The sequence below is a fragment of the Nerophis lumbriciformis genome, linkage group LG35 (assembly GCF_033978685.3).
Source record: "Nerophis lumbriciformis linkage group LG35, RoL_Nlum_v2.1, whole genome shotgun sequence".
Classification (NCBI taxonomy): domain Eukaryota; kingdom Metazoa; phylum Chordata; class Actinopteri; order Syngnathiformes; family Syngnathidae; genus Nerophis; species Nerophis lumbriciformis.
The window spans coordinates 1,059,754-1,083,636 of NC_084582.2; the positions used below are offsets into that span (position 1 = coordinate 1,059,754).

The following is a 23,883-nucleotide window of genomic DNA, read 5'->3' on the forward strand; positions in this document are numbered from 1 at the left end:
TTTTTCTCAGTCTTTTTTGCCACTTGTGCCTGCTTTTTTGAAACATGTTGCAGGCATCAAATTCCAAATGAGCTAATATTTGCAGAAAATAACAGAGTTTACCAGTTCGAACGTTAAATATCTTGTCTTTGCAGTCTATTCAATTGAATATATGTTGAAATAGATTTGCATTTCACTTTATTCTGTTTTTATTTACGATTTACACAGCGTGCCAACTTCACAGGTTTTGGTATTTGTATAAAATACTGAGGATGTAAATCATTCAGCAAATTCAGTTTGATTCTGATTCTTGCCGTGACTATTCGATTTAAAATCCATTCTCGATTAAAACGATTCACAGTCAATACTCCTGGTAATTCAGAAAAAATCTACAATCTAAAAATAGTCAGGAGTCTCAAGACATAACACAGATTATAAACGTTTGCCAGTTTTAATTATTAAAAAGGAATATGGGATTTTACAGTTAAATTATTTTTCTTAACTGGAAAAAATGCATTTCCCCCATTCCGGTGTTTAAAAATATTTTCCTAAGAGAGCCATAGTAAGGAACTGAATAAAAGCAGGCATTACTTTAAAAACTGGTTATGTTCAAGAAAATATAGGATTAAAAAGATCAATAAGTTATTGTAAATTTGTAAATACACAGATGCTGTGGTCACAACTGTTGGAAAATGCAAGCTTTTGTACCTTTCTTATTTAGCTGAACTCAATTAAATGCAAAGCATTAAAGATTTCAGCATGTGAAAAATATTCAAAAAATTGTGTGACTTGAAATATATAATATCAGTTATTGTTGCAGACTCATACAGATCAATACACACACGGATGCACATATGATATTGCAAACAAGACAGGAAATGCCTCAATATTTCTTAGTCCCAAAAGTGTATTTCAGTGTATTTACATGAGCATTGCTAAATAGACAATCGTTCTATATACTCTAGCCCAGTCTGATTTTGCGATCCTACCGTTTGAACAGGTTTTTGGCACCACACGATCGCTATGCTTTAAGTTTGCACATAAATCTCATACCAGAATTAAGGGAAAACTTGAACAAATATAAGTATAGCAAGTATGAAATGTATGCAACCAGCGATTAAGTAATAACTCCATTAAATATGTCATTTTAAGTCTTACTTACAATCTCATTTTATTGACAACCTGGTCTAGTGAAGATAAGGTCCTTTAAAAAAAAAAAAAAAAAAAAAAAAAAAAAGGTTAAATAAAAATAATAATACTTTTTCTTGAATACAAAAGAAAGTAAAACAATATAAAAACAATTACATAAAAAATAGTAATTAATGAAAATGTTAGTGGACCAGCAGCACACACAATCATATGTGCTTCAAGGACTGTATTGATATACAGGTAAAAGCCAGTAAATTAGAATATTTTGAAAAACTTGATTTCTTTCAGTAATTGCATTCAAAAGGTGTAACTTGTACATTATATTTATTCATTGCACACAGACTGATGCATTCAAATGTTTATTTCATTTAATTTTGATGATTTGAAGTGGCAACAAATGAAAATCCAAAATTCCGTGTGTCACAAAATTAGAATATTACTTAAGGCTAATACAAAAAAGGGATTTTTAGAAATGTTGGCCAACTGAAAAGTATGAAAATGAAAAATATGAGCATGTACAATACTCAATACTTGGTTGGAGCTCCTTTTGCCTCAATTACTGCGTTAATGCGGCGTGGCATGGAGTCGATGAGTTTCTGGCACTGCTCAGGTGTTATGAGAGCCCAGGTTGCTCTGATAGTGGCCTTCAACTCTTCTGCGTTTTTGGGTCTGGCATTCTGCATCTTCCTTTTCACAATACCCCACAGATTTTCTATGGGGCTAAGGTCAGGGGAGTTGGCGGGCCAATTTAGAACAGAAATACCATGGTCCGTAAACCAGGCACGGGTAGATTTTGCGCTGTGTGCAGGCGCCAAGTCCTGTTGGAACTTGAAATCTCCATCTCCATAGAGCAGGTCAGCAGCAGGAAGCATGAAGTGCTCTAAAACTTGCTGGTAGACGGCTGCGTTGACCCTGGATCTCAGGAAACAGAGTGGACCGACACCAGCAGATGACATGGCACCCCAAACCATCACTGATGGTGGAAACTTTACACTAGACTTCAGGCAACGTGGATCCTGTGCCTCTCCTGTCTTCCTCCAGACTCTGGGACCTCAATTTCCAAAGGAAATGCAAAATTTGCATGGTTGGGTGATGGTTTGGGGTGCCATGTCATCTGCTGGTATCGGTCCACTCTGTTTCCTGAGATCCAGGGTCAACGCAGCAGTCTACCAGCAAGTTTTAAAGCACTTCATGCTTCCTGCTGCTGACCTGCTCTATGGAGATGGAGATTTCAAGTTCCAACAGGACTTGGCGCCTGCACACAGCGCAAAATCTACCCGTGCCTGGTTTACGGACCATGGTATTTCTGTTCTAAATTGGCCCGCCAACTCCCCTGACCTTAGCCCCATAGAAAATCTGTGGGGTATTGTGAAAAGGAAGATGCAGAATGCCAGACCCAAAAACGCAGAAGAGTTGAAGGCCACTATCAGAGCAACCTGGGCTCTCATAACACCTGAGCAGTGCCAGAAACTCATCGACTCCATGCCACGCCGCATTAACGCAGTAATTGAGGCAAAAGGAGCTCCAACCAAGTATTGAGTATTGTACATGCTCATATTTTTCATTTTCATACTTTTCAGTTGGCCAACATTTCTAAAAATCCCTTTTTTGTATTAGCCTTAAGTAATCTAATTTTGTGACACACGGAATTTTGGATTTTCATTTGTTGCCACTTCAAATCATCAAAATTAAATGAAATAAACATTTGAATGCATCAGTCTGTGTGCAATGAATAAATATAATGTACAAGTTACACCTTTTGAATGCAATTACTGAAATAAATCAAGTTTTTCAAAATATTCTAATTTACTGGCTTTTACCTGTATATTGATATATAATGTAGGAACCACAATATTAATAACAGAAAGAAACAACCCTTTTGTGTGAATGAGTGGGGATGGGGGAGGGAGGTTTTTTGGGTTGGTGCACTAATTGTAAGTGTATCTTGTTTTTTTTTTATGTTGATTTAATAAAAATAAAAAAAAGTCTTACCTACAAAATTGTAGAATACAATATTTGTTTCTCCTCCATGATGAAACATTAGCAACATCTAAAGCGAGCTAACGTTAGCTGCAATAGCTGACTTTTCCCCTTGTTGCTGGAACTATACAATACGGAGGCCTTTACCTAACAAACAGGCTTAAAAAACATGTTTTCTTAATAGATGGTTGAACATTTTAGATTGATTCCGAATCTTAATACATAATAATGAGTCAAATATTTTTCCGGCACTCCTAGAAAATACTGCAATTGTCAGATAAGTCTTGGTTCGACCAGCCTGTGTGAAAAGGGCTGCTGATGTAGTTGGGTGTTATTTGCGGCATAACCTCTAGGGGCTGCTATGATGGAATATAAACTCACCCGGAGAAAAAACTAAAGCGCACTAAAGATTGCACTGGTGACATGCTTAACCTTAGACAAGGCTGAATCATTTTACAACTTTTGTTTGTTTCACAGTGCTCCCTTTACCCAGTGACTGTTTTTATTTATTTATAACTGCATAGCTTTTCATCTACTACTTCGCTTTTCTGTTCCGCTTTAAGTCGTTTAGTAGACTTTCCTCTCAGAATGTGGCACTGTGTATGTGTCTGTGTGTGTGCGTGTGTAAGAGTGGCAGCTGGCAAAGTGCCGCAGGCAGGGTTTAAGCACAGTTTCCCACGTCTCCCTAATGAAGAGCTCTGGGAGTAGGGTCAGGGGGAGGCGGGTGAAGGGAGTAGATGTGGGGGCATAGAGGAAAGAGAAAGATGTGTAGGTGGTTAGGGGGTACCTGAGATTCTGTACAAATCATGAAAACAAATGCAGGAGTGACAGGGTGGGTGGTATGTGGCAATGTGCTTTGATTAGCCACTGCAATGCTGATATTGTGACTCTGCAGTGTGTTTACCCCCCAGACAACCAGTTAGTCAGTCTGCAAGGGGTGAACGTTTCTTCCCTTAGTGCTGCTTACAAAAAGCCTCCTGTAACTCTTAACCTGTTGCAGCCACCACACTTGCACATTGAACACTATTTTTCTCAAGCCATTGTGCCTCTGAAGCGTTCTTGGCCTTAAAAAAGTAGCGTAATCAGGAAAATGTGTACCAAATTCGGTACTTTACTAGCTACAGACCGAATTCTGTCGGTACTACAGAGGACCGATTCATGGTACCATATTGCGAGATACCTTTTGTTGCACGTGACGTTGTGTCGACAGGCGTCTTTGTAGCAGACTGCTTCTAGGTAATGTTGCAATTGTTTATGCCAACAAAGCACACATGCCTGATAGAAAGTGCTTAAAAGTAACGGTGTATTGAAGTTGGAAGTCTGATCTGGGAGTTACCTCAAGGCCAAGCGTTCCAGTTACGAGTTCGGAAATCAAGATGGACACATCCAAGAAAGTTATTCACGCACTTTCCGTATCTGAATATAATATAATAATGAAAATGATAATTTCTGGTCAAATATGCGCTCCTTCTGCAACCTTCAAACACGGATGAAGAGGAAACCCAAAGATGCCATTGCTAGTGACGTAATACGCATATACCACATGAAAAAAGTAATGTACACTACAGAAACATTACCATATACTGTTTATACGTCAAACAATACATTGTATACGGCTGATTTAGTGTCATAAAAACTAGTCAGAAGTGCTAATAACAGCTTTCACAGAAGCTATTATTATTGTTTCCAAAGGGAAAAAGCGGTAGAAAATGGATGGATTACCCTCATAGCCGCCATCTTTGAAGCCAACTCGGGGGTGGTGATAATGCTCGGACTTTCCGAGTTGGAAATTCGACCTCAAGGGGCGTTCCAGTTGAAACTTCCGACGAGGAACTTGGAAATTCTGACTTCCCAGTACAAATGGGAATGTACTGTAAGGCTCCACTTTTCACAATGTGCTAGCTTAATGCTAAATTACATTGGCTATGCATATACATGCAACTGATCAACTTTAGCATTTTTACACTTCCAAATTTGATAACGAAAACTACGACTAAGATGAACAAAAGACAAGGCTGGCACATTAAACTTAATTGCAAAGACTACTTCCTGACTACGGCAAACCACAGAGGACAAACTGAAATACATGCATACTGACAAATGAGACTAAGAAGTGCAAGAAAACAAGATATAACAACTAGGCAGCACAGTTATTAGCTACGTGTCAAATACATACCTGCCAACTACTCCGGTTTTCCCGTAATTAGTACGGTTTTCATCAACCTATTCCGGGTTACGGTTGCAGTGATAAAAAATACGGTTTTTCATTAATTAAAAAAAAAAAAAATTTTTGAAAGTTTTATTCACGAAATCGCGTAACAACAATGACAATCGACACTGCTTCCCGTAACTTCCTATCGAGCCATTCCGAATGCCACGCGCGAGGCTATTTATAGCACCGCTGCCAAGCACGAGGCACCGTTTGTTTCCAAACGAGCGAACGATCATGGAATCAGCCGGAGAAAAATCGCAAACGAGCCTTAAACCGAAAAGAAAACTGCAGTCATTCCGTGAAGAATATTCAAAAGCCTATCCGGGAATAATTATCCGTTCCAAAAAGGGTGAAAACTACGCGAATTGCACCTTGTGCAGACAAGATTTTTCGATCGGACACGGAGGAATTAGCGATGTAAAAGACCACGTTGGGACAAAAAAACACAAGTCTAATGCCGTTGCTAATGCCGTTGCCGTTGGATTTTAGCCACAAAAAGGTAATGACACCAATGTTATCTATTGGAATTGTTTAGTACTGTTATACTGTTAAAAGTGTTTATACTATTTATGCTTTCAAGTCCAAGTTGAAGAAATCTTGTTAAATGTTGACAGCATAACTACCAAAATACAGAAGTATGTCCTTAATATTTTTGCAGTGCTATTTCTGTTGACAAGTTAAAATGATTACATTAGAGATGTGATGTGCCACTTTTCAAGTGTCTGATGGCTTCAATTAATTTTCATTAATTTTTCATATTTTGAATTCTTTTGAAAGGCTTACAAAAAAACTACATTTGAATTGTAATTCCATGCTATTGACAGGACTATTAATTTTAATGAAGTTAGCTTACCATGTTTACAGTATGATAATTGTGATAGAAATGTGAATTTTAGGCACAGAATATTTTTTACAATTGAACAAGGCAGTAGATTATACAAGCTTGGACAGAAAGTTAATAATGACACCAATTTTTTTTTAATGGAATTGTTTAGTACTGTTTTACCATTTGTTTACTGTAAAAAGTGTTTATACTTTCAATGAACAAATTGAAGTCTTGTGAAATGTTGACAGGATAACTGGCATTAACTGTCAAAATAATTTCAAACTATTGAAGTTAGCTTACAGAATAAACATGTCAATCAACCCATATGATTTTTGCTGTAATATTTTTGTTTTGAAAAGTTACTGTGACTGATAGAAAAGTGATGGTTTTAGCAACATTTTAACCTGTCTGAATGCAATCAATCATTTTGCGTCGGGGGGCGAAGCCTGAACCCCCCACCAGGACTTTGTCCTGGACCTACCGGGGCCTGCGGCCCCTGGACCCTGGCTACTAGGTTTTTCTGATTTCAAAAGTTGGCAGGTATGCAAATAAAAAAGCTGTTATTTTTAAGAAAATTATGATTTATTACCACATGAACAGACACAAAAGTACCAATAACTGGTTCTGTTGAGTACCAGTATTGATTCCCAGCTACTGGAAATTGGTACTGTATTAGTTCAAATTTGAAAGATACCCATCCCGATTCACGTTAAGATTTGTCTTCATGTTGGACTGTGATGATTTTATGTATGTATAAAAAGAAGAAGCTCCTGTCCAACACACATTCAAGCTTCTGGAATCTCTCCCTCATGTTGCAGGTGTGGGGAAAGCTCCGGAGGGGGGCCGGGGCCGCGCAGGGACCAAACTCTTCCAGGATTTCCAGATGCTCAGCAGAATTTGGACCCATCCCTGGTGCCTTCAGCTGGATTACATCAGTAAAGAAAACAGGGTAGGAATGGGAAAATGAGATGTAACATCGCTAAACACAACGTGAGAACTTGGAAAATAATTTAGAATACAGAAGATCTCATGATCCATTATTCTAGGAAATGAAAGATGATTTAGAACAGAAGAAAACAAAAATGGCACCTTTGCTCATCACATGGTTCATTATTGGTTCTGCTGCACAGCATCCAGCTGTCAACATTTGGTCCACCACATATTTTAGCCTGACGGGCCTTTTCTTTTTTGCAGGGTTTCTTTGACGAGGACAGTATGGAGGAATTCATCGCTTCAGAAACTGACGAATCCTCCATGAGTCTGAGTTCAGAAGATGAAAAGAAAAAAAAGTAAATACTCCAATTCCCTGTGTTGAGTATTTATAAAGCAAGAGACACATTGACATCCCCCCGCCCCGCAGCCCCCCTTTTCTTCCATCTGTTACTCTCGCTGACCCTGTGTCCTCCACTGTCCCTCCTTAATAGGAAAAAGAAGAAAGGCAAGGGGGGATCTGATGACTCTGATAGCGATGATGTGGAAGTCATCAAGGAGTGGAACAGCAGCTCTCGAGGCAAGAATGGAGAGGGGCGAAACAGGCCAGAGCCGGTAGAGGAAGGTAAGTTTGAAGCCTTTGCATGTTCCGACTGATTGTAATCGAGCTTGACAACCAAACGTTGTCAAAATGTGATGATGAACATTGAGTGGTCACACATTACCAGATGTGGGTTTTATAGTTTGTAGGCCCCATAACCATGTAGAAGATGGTGTGCATATTGTTCCCCGTAAACAATACTTCAAATAACCTTTCATTTAGTTATTGAATAAAAACAACTTTTACAAATGTGCATGCAAACGCATGATTGTGTTGTTAATTTGGCAAAAGCTGGGTTTGTTAGAGCCCGTTGTTGTGACTGTGTACAGGTTTGACGCTAATTTGTGTGTCTGTGTTGCAAAGAACGTCAACCGTCTGGCTCCGCACCAGGGAGCCCCACTGCTGACTGGCACAAGGAGTTTGTCACCGAGGCCGACGCTGAAATCCTGGCACACTCTGGGAAATTGATGGTCCTCTTTGAGATTCTGCGCATGGCAGAGGAAGTGGACGATAAAGTGTAAGTGTGTCAGCGCTCCCAGCGTATCTGCACACATCTCTCCGCATTGTGCCGTTTGTATGTAGCTGGTTTGTAGAGTAATTGAATAGCGTTTGGAAAAAAGTAAAGTGACACCGAGGAATCTTTGCCTGTCTACAGGTTGGTGTTCAGTCAGTCTCTTATCTCTTTGGACCTGATAGAGGATTTCCTGGAGCTGTCTTGCAGAGCTGCAGATGAAAAGAAGGTCTCACCATACAAAGGTGGGCTTTGTACTTTGGTCCCACATTTCTTTTTTTACTTGTGAGGCCGTTAATTATTTCACTGAATGATCCTTTATTTACCTGTGATCAGCTTCCGACTGAATGTTCTGCTTTGTAATGCTGCTCTTAGTTTTGTAATGTGGTAAAACTAACCAAGCACCAATTTAATTAATGTATGCCATTTACTGATTTATGGAGCTTTTATTGAGCTTCGTTGCCTGTCCCGAAATGTATCTTAATAGTTTTACACCAGACTCTTTGAACCGACCAACTGTGTGTGATACCAAAAATGCTAACATTTTCTTTCGGGTAGTATTTTCCATGCTGAGATGCAAGCTTCCCTGAAGCCAGCCCACGTGCAACATGTATTTTCTTGTACACACTTGTGTGCTTATTGGCCTTAAATGTGCACACGCATACAGGCTGCCACCGGTGTAAGGTCATGTTCCTAATTAAATTTCAGCAGCTGTTCTTACTTTCATTTTTAAAAATGATTAGACCTTGACTTTTTATTCCACCAAAAATGTTTGCTCAAGGGTTCCTAATTTGTAATGAAAAGATCACAGTGCTGTAATTGGAAACATACTCAACTGTTGCTTATGAAGGCTAGTAAGGGGGGTGGCCACATCGAAGGTTACATTCAGCGAGCCTCCCGCCGCCATAACCACCTATCTGCTAATGCCCATACCGGGTCGTCTTTGACAAGAAACGGCCTAGTTGATGCTGACATGTGTTGTTGAAGGATCTTCTGCAGGTTTTCTTAACGGTCATATGTCTCATAAGGTGAAGGCAAGTGGTACAGGAATATTGACTACTATCGTCTGGACGGCTCCACCAATGCCACCACCAGGAAGAAGTGGGCAGAAGACTTCAATGACCCCGCCAACCCAAGGTAATTTATTGATTCATATCTGATACTCATGATAGTCTTCAATCTACAATTCTTTTGCACTATTTTATCTATTCCAGGGGTCGTTTGTTCCTCATTTCGACACGAGCTGGCTCCCTTGGCATCAACCTGGTGGGGGCCAACCGGGTCGTCATATTTGACGCCTCTTGGAATCCTTCATACGACATTCAGAGTATATTCAGGGTGTATCGCTTTGGCCAACTGAAGACCGTGTTTGTCTACAGGTTCCTGGCGCAGGTGATTTAGCCAACTAATATACATCACTCAACTTGTGCCAAGCAAATGGCACAATCCTATAACTTCTTAGCACCCTGTAACTCACATGAATATCTTTCCTGGATTGATATTTTTTGTTGTCAGGGCACAATGGAAGACAAGATTTATGACCGGCAGGTGACCAAACAGTCTCTGTCATTCCGTGTGGTGGACCAGCAGCAGATTGAAAGGCACTTTACCATGAATGAGCTTTCAGAGCTCTATACCTTTGAGCCGGATATGTTGGACGATCCCTCAGAAAAGAAGAGCAAGAAAGCTACGCCGATGCTCCCCAAGGTAACCTTTCACTTTCATGTACGTCACCCTCAGGTGGCAAAACAATTCAGTAAATAAAAGCAGGCATAAGTCAGGCTTATAATTGGTCTTTCTATAGTGTTCTTTATTCGATACCCAAAAGCAAATTTAGTCTGAAACCCATTAGTAACTGTGTTCTTTCTTCCAACCTGTTGGTATTTATTCAAAATTATTCTTACGTAAGTAAGTTATGTGCCTATTTTTGGGGGTATATTATTGATGATCTTCAGGATGCACACCAGTGTGAGAAATGACAGAAGAACAAAGTGTGGCCATGGTAAAATATTGTATTTAACCGTTAGTAAACGCATTTACGTTCCTCGAACACTTGATCAACATAATTGATGCATAGGATATTTGTATAATATAGCATAAAAATGTCTTCACAGATTAAATTCCACAGATGTTGTTGTTAATCACATGTATTTTATGCATTTGTTTATATTAAGGTAATAACATACTTGCACCCCCATTAGTTGTCGTGATTTTTTCTGACCTTTTTGCAAAGATGTGAATTTGGATCATGTGATTTTTTTTTTTTTTTCTTCCCCCCACCCACTTTAATGTTGTTGTTATTTAGGCCCCCTGGGGTTAAATGAGAGAACACAGCGCTTACATGGGCCATCCAAACTCACGCAGCTGCACGCATCTGTTTACTGCTATTTACTAAATAGTCTCCTCTTTGCAGTTCTCCTATAAACCTGCACTTTTTTCTTCATTCCTCACAATCATTTACTTCGTTGTTGATCTCACTAGTTTTTCACGTTCTTTTTTTTTTTTTTGGAGTCCCAGGGTTGGTTCACTTTTGTTGTCGTGTTAAGCAGCATTTAGTTTTGATTTGGCCAACGTTTCATTGCACAATTCTGTAAACGACGTGCATAAGGAAAATACTGTTTACTCGAACCTTCACACCGGGCCATCTGTTGTCCATTTACATGATCTAAAGCACCAGCATGCCCTCCATAAGTATAAAGTTCAGGTAGCAGCCCTGAATCAGTTGACCCTCAAGCTGAAATCACTGTCTAAGCTTTTGTAGCTTTTTACAAGTAAGTGGGTCACTTTTAAAAGTTATGCATTGCACAGATGTGTTTAGTGAGCCATGTCATAGACATAAATGACTTTTAGTGAGCTACCAGCATTTGTTTTACAGTATTATGGACAAAGGCTGATCTTGTACAGGGGGTTAACTATGATGATGATGACGACGGCAGCTGAGCTGCAGTATAATGGAAGGAATTCTCTGTCTGGATTCATGTGAAGATGAGTCAGAAACCCTCTCTTACTTTGAGCCAACTGCCTTCTGCACAGACGAGGAATAGCTAAAGTCCTTTGTTGGTCTTTTTACTGCAAAGTGCTGTCTACCCGGGCAGAGAAATTTGCCAAAAAATAATCAACTGTCCAGTGCCACTGAGTGTTATCCATTGTATTAATGCACCTTGCTTATCTAGCCTTATGGCTTTAGTTCCTTCTCTGCAGATGTCCCCCATCCATTATAGAGCTACACCATATTGTCCCCGGTGATCTTTGCAGCCATCTGTTATGCTGACTAACCTCTCTACCTCTAAATGTTCAAAGCGAGCCCAGTAAAGTTGTTTTTCTTATCCACCCTCTGGCCTCCCCCTGCCTGATGAAGGGTCATTATTTAAACCCCTCTCTTAAAGATGTCTCTGTGCTCTTCAGAGAAACTAATTGAAGACAAAAGAGGCAGGCGCACTTCCCCTTAATGACAAAGAAGGCCTTGCATCCCAGACATGAGGTTTTGACTTCCCACCCACCCTTCCAGACACAACCTATTTCCTGTTCATCACGCTCGTCCATAGAGCATGCATCCACTTGCAGAGCAGGCCGCCCGCACGGCTTGTTGTGCAGCTCTGCAGGTTTCCTTCAACTGCTGGTCAAAGCTGCAGCCTGTGCATGTACATTGTGGCTTGTGTTCTCTGCGGGGGTGACTGCACCAGTGGTCATTAGACCCAGGCACATACACTGGAAAGGCCGTAGGGAGGCTGCATTGGAATTTAAGTATAGACAAGAACAAACTGGAGCAATAAGCCAAACACTCGACTCATTAGTGGTATGAAATCATTTTGACCTTTGGTGCAAAATACATCCCTTAAGTCTTTCAGTACATAATTTATCCCCAATGTGATTTTTACTCAGTTTCAGAAAATATTTTCTATTTAATATACAGTAATTTTTCATCTCGTAAGTATTCAAAAATAGTGATTTTTACTCAGTTCCAGAAAATATTTTCAATTGAATACACAGTAATTTCTCAGCTCGCAAGTATTCAAAAATAATGTTTGAGCTTGATTTATTGCTGTTGAAAAAGTCCCTAATCAGCTTAGCTTTTTCACTAGTAGCACCTTTGCTACTAAATGGAAAAACATTAGTAGCACAGAATTGTTTTTGTATCACAGAACATTTTTTGTAGCAATTTTTGTAATGTCTTAAATATCACAGTTTCATTAACAGTCAAACAAGGTACACGTGCACTTATACATACAAACACAATACCATCATAAGGCTTACTGTAACACTTAAACGTATGGTTTGGGCAAGGACTAGATCATTGTATCGTTTATTATTTGTGTTAGACCACAGCTATCAGTTATAGTCTGGAGCGCCATGCACAATGGTGGGGTATTCATATGGATATTAAAATCCCCAATTCTAATTATATTATCTGCGTGCATCGCTAGATCAGCAACAAGCTCTGAACCATCACTGATAGTCTGAATAGGGCCTCGGGGAGGGCGATATATAACAGCCAGATGGAGAGGTAGCAGTGTGACAGACCTCATGGTAAGCACCTCAAATGATGTATATCTATTACTTAGGTTAGGGCTAAGGTTAAGGGTTTCATTGGATATTAGTGTGACCCCTCCACCCCTTTTAAGGGGACGACAATATGTGCACTCGTATAGTTAGGAGGTGCATCGTTAAGTGGAAAATATTCGTCTGGTTTTAGCCAAGTCTCACAGAGACCAATGAGGTTAAGATTGTTGTCTCTAACGACCTCATTAAATAATAGCGCATTGGGAGGCAATAATCAGATGTTTAAAACGCCCATATTATAGAGGCATTAATAATTGCAATGATTACAAATGAATAATATTACATCTATTTCGCTTGGTGCGCCTTAGATAATTTCGATCACATCTAGGAATTGATATGGTGGGGATCTAGAGATTATTTGCTTGGTGCTGCAATAGATTTAGTGCTTCATAATTTTCCACCTCAGTAGAATGCATGTTCACCTCTGGCACAGTCACTACAGAAAAAACATGTGAGTCATGTATTCTACGACAAATGCTATGTGTGCAGGAATTTTCCAGCCTGGCCCTGGTTAGTTCTAGCTTAACAGGCGCTCTAGTTGCATGTGTCCGAGCTTGCTTTAGTGTAGTCAGCCAAGTGTGACTCAAACCGTAATCTATGTTACTAGATAGTAATGACCCTGGTTAGGGGGAAGGCTATCAGCCTTCAGCAAGCTCGGTTTGCCCCAGAAAGAGGGCCAATTATCAATAAACGTTAGTCCCTGTTCTCTACAAAAACTAGTCAGCCACGTGTTAAGCGAGACTAATCTGCTATACCTCTCATCATTGCCTCTCGCAGTCAGGGGGTCCGAGACAGGTACGGCGTGGCGCAGTGGAAGAATGGCCGTGCGCGACCCGAGGGTCCCTGGTTCAATCCCCACCTCTTACCAACCTCGTCATGTCCGTTGTGTCCTGAGCAAGACACTTCACCCTTGCTCCTGATGGGTGCTGGTTAGCGCCTTGCATGGCAGCTCCCTCCATCAGTGTGTGAATGTGTGTGTGAATGGGTAAATGTGGAAGTAGTGTCAAAGCGCTTTGAGTACCTTGAAGGTAGAAAAGCGCTATACAAGTACAACCCATTTATCATTTATCATTTATTACTCAATGACGAGACGTCTTTCTAGCGAGATTACAAATCCCAACTAGGTTCTTCTTTGTAATCTCTGACTGTCTCATCCTAGTGCCATTGGAGCGGACGTGTACAACTATGTTCGCGTAGCTGGTGGTACGATTAGCCTGTTCTACGTGTTTACTAGGCCTGTTGCGAGTCAGCTCCCTAAGATTAGCTTCAATGTACCGGGAATACACTTAATTATCGCTGGTTTACTAAACTGTATGTTCCGGGTGATTGAGTCCCCTATGACTAAGGTGGGGTATCCGGTAGACTGGGGTGTGGGACTAGCCAAAGGGCTCTGTATCTATTACGCGTCTCAACTGGTTCACCGTGGCTTGTAGGCCGCTTGGGGCTGCTACAAACTGTGCTAGTCAGCTCGCTACAGCTAACGCTAATAAACGCGTCCTCGGCGCCTAAAGTTACCAAATTACTCTGCTCTAACTGGCGGACACGGCCCTCTAGTAGAGCCAACCTATCCATGAGTAAGGTGCATAAAGAACAGGAAGCCATACTCGCCTTGTTTCTTCCACCGAGTCAGGTTCTTGCTGCCTTCAGAGCACAGTAGCTTCGGACCGGGACTAGCTTAGCTCTGCTACCTTAGCAACTAGCTAACTGAAAGTGAGGCGGTGAAACAGAGAGTGGGTGCTTTGTAAGTTTAAAAAGACTACTAAATTTGTTGAAGGATTAAAGAAAGCTGTAAAGCAATTAGAAGAAGCACACAGATAGAAAGATGGCACTTAGCTTTGAACGGCAAAACAGGGGCGGCGAGCAGACTTCCGTACATAACGTCAGTCGAGTAAGAAAAGACAAATACCAAACACTTAAGGTTGAATTAATAAGGGGGAACTTTTTCTACTCTTTTTCAACATTCAATAAATGTTCAACAAAAGTACGGTAACCAACATTTAAAAAAATATAATTACCTGCTGTTTGTTTTTCAACATAAAAATAATACAATACTAATATCAAAAATCAAGTGCGACCAACAACTCTTCCGGTTGAATAAACAGTAGGTTTTCCTGAGAAATTAATAGCAACCAAATCTTTTCAGGATAAATGAGCAGTGGTTTTACCTGCTACTACTCTCATTTTAATAAACAGCTACAATGGCCAAGAAAAGGCACAACAATCGCAAACGTATACTTGCCAACCCTCCCGGATTTTCCGGGAGACTCCCGAAATTCAGCGCCTCTCCCGAAAACCTCCCGGGACAAATTTTCTCCCGAAATTCAGGCGGAGCTGGAGGCCACGCCCCCTCCAGCTCCATGCGGACCTGAGTGACGTGTTGACAGCCTGTTCTCACGTCCGCTTTCCCACAATATAAACAGCTAATGATCGAGGGCGAGTTCTTGATTTCTTATGTGGGTTTATTGTTAGGCAGTTTCATTAACGTCCTCCCAGCGCGGTAACAACCCACAACAGCAGTCAAGTTTTCGTCTACCGTAAAGCAGTTCGTCTGCCGTAAACAGCAATGTTGTGACACTTTTAAACAGGACAATACTGCCATCTACTGTACATGCATATGTGGCCCACCCATAATGTGTCACATTTTTGTGTTGATTTACGGTATTTATTTTATTTTGTGGTTTCAATTCGTTTTTGGAGCTGTCATTACACATTTATCAGTATTCACATTGGTCAGTAGGGGGCAGTAGGGCGTTTCTTCCCAATTGAATGCTATCACCTGTAGACCGGAAGTGTCTGGTCATTCTGATGAGCGCGACCAGTCTGTGAACAATTGAAACGTCCTGTGTGCTTTTTCCTCCTGTATAACAGGTTAGTTTTGGTGAATCAACTCACTGAATAATATCCATGTGATCTTTATAAGTTTAAGTACACATTCTGATGGTGGAGCCTAACTCTAAAGTGTTTGTGAGTTGTAGTTTGTATTTGTGAAAGAATCCAGTGCACAGCTGCAGTAATCAATACAAAAAGGTGACGTGAGTACGCAATGTTTATATTGGAACTTCTGATCCTAATTCAGACTCCCAAATTAGAGCTCCCGCTTTTTTATTGATTTTATAATGTATATTTGTATAATTTGTGTGTGTTCTGAAATAGTGACAGAGAATAGAACAAGGATGGACAATTCAACCCTTAACTCAACAATGAGTAGATGAGTGTTATGTGTGTGTATATGTGTAAATAAATGAACACTGAAATTCAAGTATTTCTTTTATTTATTTATATATATATATATATATATATATATATATATATGTATATATGTATATATATGTATATATGTATATGTATGTATATATGTATATATATGTATGTATATATATGTATGTATATATGTATATATATGTGTGTATATATATATATATATATATATATATATATATATATATATATATATATATATATATATATATATAGCTAGAATTCACTGAAAGTCAAGTATTTCTTATATATATATATATCTTAACCACGCCCCCACCTCCCGAAATCTGAGGTCTCAAGGTTGGCAAGTATGCGCAAACGCCATAACACAACCATATAAAGCCACATCAACATCTTTCAGCTATAGCACGAGTGGAAAAGCCACAACAATAAGCCAAAACACACCATAAAGACGCAACGTAAGTGACTGCGGACAAAGTTTGGTCAATGCACCAGATAGCTGAGGTGGAAGGTTGAAAACTGTGTAATGAACAAAGTTGCAAAAGTAAGTGAAGTGTGACCACTCTTACAGTCAGAAATAACTTTTTTTTAAATGTATTCCTTTTTTAATAACCGTAATATACTATGTTCACGACACTGTTTTTAACCTTCCGCCTCAGCCACTTCGTCGGTCGGGAACATTTTGTCCGCTGTCACTTCTTTGATGGTTTAAAGTTGTGTTGTGCCTTTATGTTATTGTGTTGTGGCATTTGATTTTTGTTGTGGCCTTTACAATCGTGCTGTAGCTGAAAGTTGTTGTGTTGTGGTTTTATGTTATTGTCTTGTGGCGTATGCATTTGTTGTGACATTTCTCGGTCACCATCGGTATCCACCATTGTATGTTTTTATGACTGATGACTGATGGCGCGTGGCGATTACTCCGATGGGCAGACAGGCTTCTGCACTCTTCTGCCCTTTAGATTACCTCTCAAGGAACTCTAAAAAACGTTAATCCTTTTTGCGATTTTACTTATTCGTACAGCCGAAGACAACACAAGCAAAGGGCAATTTTTCTTCGAGAAAGGCTAAATGGTGCCTGGAACCCTTTGAGAACAGAGATAGCTTGACCACCGCGCATATTTAATAGGCGGGATGTGAGCCGCACGTGATGTCAGTAAAATCCAAGCAATAGAATTGAATGGGTTAAAAAAAATGTTGGTGAAAAATACCAAACCATGTAATTATAACAAAAAACACAGTTTGATATTAAGTGGGACAATTAGACACGGTTTTCCTCCTTTGTGTCATTGTTGATGTTAATTGTACTCTGATGACTCCTGGTAGCCAACTTTGAAACTTTTACTGGTACAAATAGTCTCCGCAGGAAATCCATCGCAAGCCCGGCCAAAAGTCTGGACATTTCAAACTCAAAAATTTCTATCCTCAATCTTTGTTAAGAGTTGTTTCATTTTTAGGTGGATATCTCGCAATTGTTTCCGATGTGAAAATGTGTAATACAACACCAGATAACCAATAGTTATCCAACAATGCAGACAGTGGTACACGCAGCTGTCTTAAACATTGAAGCGCCATAGCCATAACAAAAAATGTCTTGCTATTTTCTTCCAAGGCTAAATTGTTGTGCAGAAAACTCCATAGAGAGATGATAGAGCCAAGCTTCCATAAAACAAGATTTTTTTTTAGTTGAAGGTTTATGAATTGGCCACTGATCTATTGGCGATCTTACATTTTTTTTGTTGCCGTCCGTAAAATGTTGTCTCCATTTTCATGTAGCAATACGACAATTGCATTTCAAAGGAAGAAAAACAGTTTATCCATCCTGGACCACAGATTGTCAATACATTGTACCATTACATGACTATAAGACAAAGACAGAAAAACACTGTGGATGGTGTAAATTCAATGTGGTCCTAAAAGCTGTCTTGGGCTCCTCATGTTGGGCAGTGCTCCCAGTTTTAAGTGTGTTTCCGCAGAGAAACTAGTTGAGTGTGTGTGGTGTCTTTGGGTGTGTGTGACTCGTATGCAGCTGTGGGTGAGGGAGTTTTGACTGGCTGTGTTTAGGTATGACAAATCTTGCATTCCTCTTGCTGTTGGAATCTTGTCTTTGACCCCTGCTGTTAACGCACCTGTGCATTTTAAGTTGCCACATCAAACTCTGATTCAAATTATAGAGCAACCTCAAAGGTTGACCACTGGAGGTGTAACTGTATTGTAGATACCGAGCTATTTCGATTTCAATGTCTTCACAATAATACCGTGATGGTTGACGGTATCAAACAAAAATTGGTGTGTAGTTTTTTCCGGCGCTTTAGTAAACTACATTTCCCTCTGCACAGCGTGGGGCCGCCAAGGTGGGGGCATGGAACGTTGTAAGCAGGAATTAAAGTGTGTTTGTAGTCGAAGAGAGGAATTGTTTCTTTGGACATTTCCTAAAAAATGGTATCAATGTAACCATAACTATTTATGTTGCTAACAAACGGACAAACAAACCCTGGCGAAAACATAACCTCTTTGGTAATAAAGTCTGCGTTCTGCAAAGCAATACTTTCGTCTCGAGCGTTTCCAAGGCGACACAGAGTCAGCTGGTCACATCGCATCGCACAAAAACATTGTTCAACGCGGGAAATATAAGGAAACTAAAAAAAATCCTCAATCTATCCATTTATTTTTCCACCGCTTGTTTCTCTCGATGTCGCGGGGGGGCTGGAGCCTACCCAGCTGCACTTGGGCGGAAGCCAGTGAAGCCAATCATCAGTTTGTGAGGTATTTACATTATTAAAAGTTATATTGTTAGATAGGGCTGGGCGGTGTACCAGTATTATAGTTACGCAATTTGTTATTCTTATAGCCTGACCTGTGCATATTTCCGTACCTGACAGTTTCGGCTACAACTGATGCCTTTCTCGGAGGTTGTCACGTGATGCGAGGAAGGCAACAGTTGTAGCCGAAACCGTCCGGTACGGAAATAAACACACAGGTCTGGCTATAAGAATAACAAATTGTATAACTATTTTAGTTAATACCGGTATATATTTGAGACAATACCATCATATCAGTATCTTTGCTTTTTTCTGTACCTGACGGGTGAAACACAGGGCATCCTCTTTGGCTCACCCCAGCCCCTTTATCACTAATCTTCATCTGTTTGTTGTTCACTTCTGTTGGCGACTTAGCACAGCGGCTAGCAATGGCTACTCTCTGCTACTCTCTTGGTGTGTCAAATGTTTAGCTACAACTCCGTTTAAAAGTGCCTCTCCCATAGCCCGTGCGGACTAAGCTACAGTAGTATAACGGCTGGGTGGCTGAAAAGTAGTTCTAAACTTAAAGCTGGGGTTCTTAAATCTTGTCACCAGGCAGAATTCAAAATTCGAACTGTAAATCCCACCCCCACCACTCTGCTTTGCTCTCACCTCGGTGATCGTCCCTCCCAGTGTCCTCTTCCTCTCTAGAAGTGCACGAAATTGCATAGGTTGTTGACAGTCTGGAATTGCATCCAAGGATCCCTGAGTTCGTATTTTGTTGCAGAAAATAAATGTCACAGGTACGTTTTTGTTTTTTGTTTTTTACTCTGAAATACTCATTTATGTTGCTAAGCTGGTATATTGCCATATACCAGTGCTTCTCAAATATTTTCTGTTACGCCCCCCCTCGGAAGAAGAAAATATTTCGTGCCCCCCGCCCCACTCTCCACCATGATTAAAAAATAGTATATTTTGTCGATAAATTTGTTATGACCATACCTCTGCATAACATTGTAAGCTTATCAAAAATAAAGGAAACAATACACAAGTCTTTCCTCGTCCCCCACCGTGGTTACAGTGAAGCCAAGTGCGACATACGCTCATCATATTCTGGTACAGCGAAAAAAAGCATGTTCCCCGATCTTTTCTTGTACAATGTCGGCAAACTTCGGAGCACTTCCATCAATTCAGCATTTGATCCTCACCTGGAAGAACCGTTAAAAGAACCGCTAGACGAAATGGCAAGTGATTCCAAGGAATTGATACACTGGGCTCAGAACCGGTTTTTGATTCTAATCCATACCTGTCTAGAAGGAAAACAGCCACTTGCGCATCCAAAGTTAGTCCCAAGACTGGCCCGCATATGAATATGCTGGACCAGTATTTGAGTTTTGGCTCTTGTTTTTTTTTTTTTTTTGGACGTACAGCATCTTTCTTCCTCTGATTTTCGCTTTTTGGGGGTTTTAGCAGTATATGCTGTAACAGCAAGCGCAGGTATTGCGATCTTTTCGACATACCCATATCTAAACGTATCTAAACACATTACTATCTGAGCAACTAAGATATTCAATTGTGCTCATTTAACCTACAAGCTGTGCTCTCTTATTACAGGGTGATCAATATACAGGTAAAAGCCAGTAAATTAGAATATTTTGAAAAACTTGATTTATTTCAGTAATTGCATTCAAAAGGTGTAACTTGTACATTATATTTATTCATTGCACACAGACTGATGCATTCAAATGTTTATTTCATTGAATTTTGATGATTTGAAGTGGCAACAAATGAAAATCCAAAATTCCGTGTGTCACAAAATTAGAATATTACTTAAGGCTAATACAAAAAAGGGATTTTTAGAAATGTTGGCCAACTGAAAAGTATGAAAATGAAAAATATGAGCATGTACAATACTCAATACTTGGTTGGAGCTCCTTTTGCCTCAATTACTGCGTTAATGCGGCATGGCATGGAGTCGATGAGTTTCTGGCACTGCTCAGGTGTTATGAGAGCCCAGGTTGCTCTGATAGTGGCCTTCAACTCTTCTGCGTTTTTGGGTCTGGCATTCTGCATCTTCCTTTTCACAATACCCCACAGATTTTCTATGGGGCTAAGGTCAGGGGAGTAGGCGGGCCAATTTAGAACAGAAATACCATGATCTGTAAACCAGGCACGGGTAGATTTTGCGCTGTGTGCAGGCGCCAAGTCCTGTTGGAACTTGAAATCTCCATCTCCATAGAGCAGGTCAGCAGCAGGAAGCATGAAGTGCTCTAAAATTTGCTGGTAGACTGCTGCGTTGACCCTGGATCTCAGGAAACAGAGTGGACCGACACCAGCAGATGACATGGCACCCCAAACCATCACCCAACCATGCACATTTTGCATTTCCTTTGGAAATCGAGGTCCCAGAGTCTGGAGGAAGACAGGAGAGGCACAGGATCCACGTTGCCTGAAGTATAGTGTAAAGTTTCCACCATCAGTGATGGTTTGGGGTGCCATGCCGCATTAACGCAGTAATTGAGGCAAAAGGAGCTCCAACCAAGTATTGAGTATTGTACATGCTCATATTTTTCATTTTCATACTTTTCAGTTGGCCAACATTTCTAAAAATCCCTTTTTTGTATTAGCCTTAAGTAATATTCAAATTTTGTGACACACGGAATTTTGGATTTTCATTTGTTGCCACTTCAAATCATCAAAATTAAATGAAATAAACATTTGAATGCATCAGTCTGTGTGCAATGAATAAATATAATGTACAAGTTACACCTTTTGAATGCAATTACTGAAATAAATCAAGTTTTTCAAAATATTCTAATTTACTGGCTTTTACCTGTATATACTCAAAGGAATAAGTGTTCAATGACTGCTGAACAAAGTACAACGCCATAAAGCCCGCCAAAACGCTTCTCAGGGAATGAGAAATATCGCCTAAAATGCATTAATAAATTACGTTTTTTTCGATAACTAAAATATTTACCGGTAACTGTATTACGAACCGTGTAGAATTTTACCGCGGTTTATGAATATACCGTTTACCGTTACATCCCTAATATATATATATATATATATAGATATAGATATAGATATATATAATTTTTTTTTTAATTTTTTTTTTTTTTTTTATAAAGGCTCCCATTCAATTATGAGCAAGGAATTTCAATGTTTAATTGATTTGCTGCTCCCCCCTCCCCAAACAATGTCATCTTACTACTGAACATGCCAGAATTCCTTCTTGCCATATGCGCATTAAGTGGGTTCATTTACATCCTTTCTGCCCACCCAGTGGCTCATGTTTTTTTTTTTTTTTGCTCTCCTGCACTAACGCGATAGGCTTTACCATGCAGGTCCATCAGGATGCAAATAGACCAGTTCAGGTTACAGACAATGATTAGCGCCAGGTCACCAAAGAATGGGAGACGGACCAGACCACCCTAAAGCCATTGCTGATGGGAATTCCGAGTGTATCACAGCATGCACTTAGTTCCAGGGGGAGCATCGGTACTGTCATTTGACCTCCAGCGCTGGTGACCATTTAGCTGGAAAACGTGGAAAAGTGCTGCTTGTTCCAGCAGTCCACAATAAAGCAATCCAGCAAGGCCTTTCCCTGGCCCAGGTTGGTGGCCTGAGTAGATCTTACCATGTGAATTATGTGTGTATACAAGCTTGTCTGCTTGTCTTACATCTCTAATTTGAGAGATCCAGTTTCACTGTGTCTGGCCCACTGTTTATTTTCTCTCTTATTCTGTACAGATTTGCAATCACTGTCTCCTTTCATCCCACTTTGTGTCTGCTTTATCTTGCCCACTCCTTTGCGCACGTGACATCTATGATTAATTTGCTTTGCAACTTCACACTCACTGTCAAGAGTTCAGAGGTAGATTGATTTTGTGTGGGTTGCGCTGGTGGGTAAGGGGCGGGAGGTAGAGGTGCAGAGTGGATCTCCTCTGTGCACTGGTTTGTGAAGCTGTAAATGTTGCAACATTGGTATGACGTCTCCAGTTTGCTGAATTGTACATCAATATTAAAGCTAAGCCGGCACCAAGAAAAGCAAACCCGCCGCAGCGTTTGTTTGTTGAGAAGAGTCTGGTGCTGCGGTTTAATTTTAGTCAGGTATTGTCCTAAATAAAAATGTCAGTGAAACGCAAGTCCATTTTTTATTTATTTTACCTACACCAATATCAAATGCTACGTCTACTTCTGCAAAACATGCGGCAGTAGTCAAACTAGTACCCTCAGCTCAATGCAACATGGCGAGCCACCATGATCTGTAAAACAGGCCTGTCAAATTGCAGGTGTCAATACAGATTAGCGACGTTCCCATCATGGTTTTATGATGCCAATCATAAATGAGTGAGATCGTCCGATTCCGATCACATGTATTAACTGTTTTTTTTATGTTTTAAATACACTGCAATTAGTATTAGTGTACCCTCTAGTCCAGACTCTTCATGAATCTTTTTATTTCCTAGTTGGTTTCTTTTTGCTGCAACACAGCTCTATCTAGACATCTTAAAGTTTACTCAGCACATATTTATTTTTGTTGTACTTGTGGTGTTCAAAGCCAGTTTAACAGCTGGCTTAACAACTAGCCTGCCACCTTATCTGCGCCTTCTTGTTCTTACTTGATGTGTAACATGTTAAGCATGGTCCTCAAGTGCTAATGATACTACTAAGAAATATAGTTTTTATTTGCCGCAACACAGAGTGATGGTTATTAAAGGGGAACATTATCACAATTTCAGAATGGTTAAAACCATTAAAAATCAGTTCCCAGTGGCTTATTATATTTTTCGAAGTTTTTTTCAAAATTTTACCCATCACGCAATATCCCTAAAAAAGCTTCAAAGTGCCTGATTTTAACCATCGTTATATACACCCGTCCATTTTCCTGTGACGTCACATAGTGAAGCCAATACAAACAAACATGGCGGAAAGAACAGCAAGCTATAGCGACATTAGCTCGGATTCAGACTCGGATTTCAGCGGCTTAAGCGATTCAACAGATTACGCATGTATTGAAACGGATGGTTGTAGTGTGGAGGCAGGTAGCGAAAACCAAATTGAAGAAGAAACTGAAGCTATTGAGCCATATCGGTTTGAACCGTATGCAAGCGAAAACGACACGACAGCCAGCGACACGGGAGAAAGTGAGGACGAATTCGGCGATCGCCTTCT

At 40.1% G+C, this 23,883-nt stretch overlaps 1 protein-coding gene across 2 annotated transcripts in view; it reads left to right on the plus strand.

Annotated features, from left to right (window-relative positions):
• The window catches only part of atrx (ATRX chromatin remodeler), an 88,091-nt gene that overhangs the window by 38,146 nt on the left and 26,062 nt on the right, over positions 1 to 23,883 (plus strand). For both annotated transcript variants that reach the window (XM_061927926.2, XM_061927927.2), the window contains 8 exons: positions 6,965 to 7,095; positions 7,341 to 7,435; positions 7,571 to 7,701; positions 8,041 to 8,194; positions 8,333 to 8,433; positions 9,217 to 9,325; positions 9,403 to 9,580; positions 9,704 to 9,895. In XM_061927926.2, the coding sequence (XP_061783910.2) occupies positions 6,965 to 7,095; positions 7,341 to 7,435; positions 7,571 to 7,701; positions 8,041 to 8,194; positions 8,333 to 8,433; positions 9,217 to 9,325; positions 9,403 to 9,580; positions 9,704 to 9,895 (1,091 nt within the window). The remainder of the gene's footprint in view (positions 1 to 6,964; positions 7,096 to 7,340; positions 7,436 to 7,570; positions 7,702 to 8,040; positions 8,195 to 8,332; positions 8,434 to 9,216; positions 9,326 to 9,402; positions 9,581 to 9,703; positions 9,896 to 23,883) is intronic.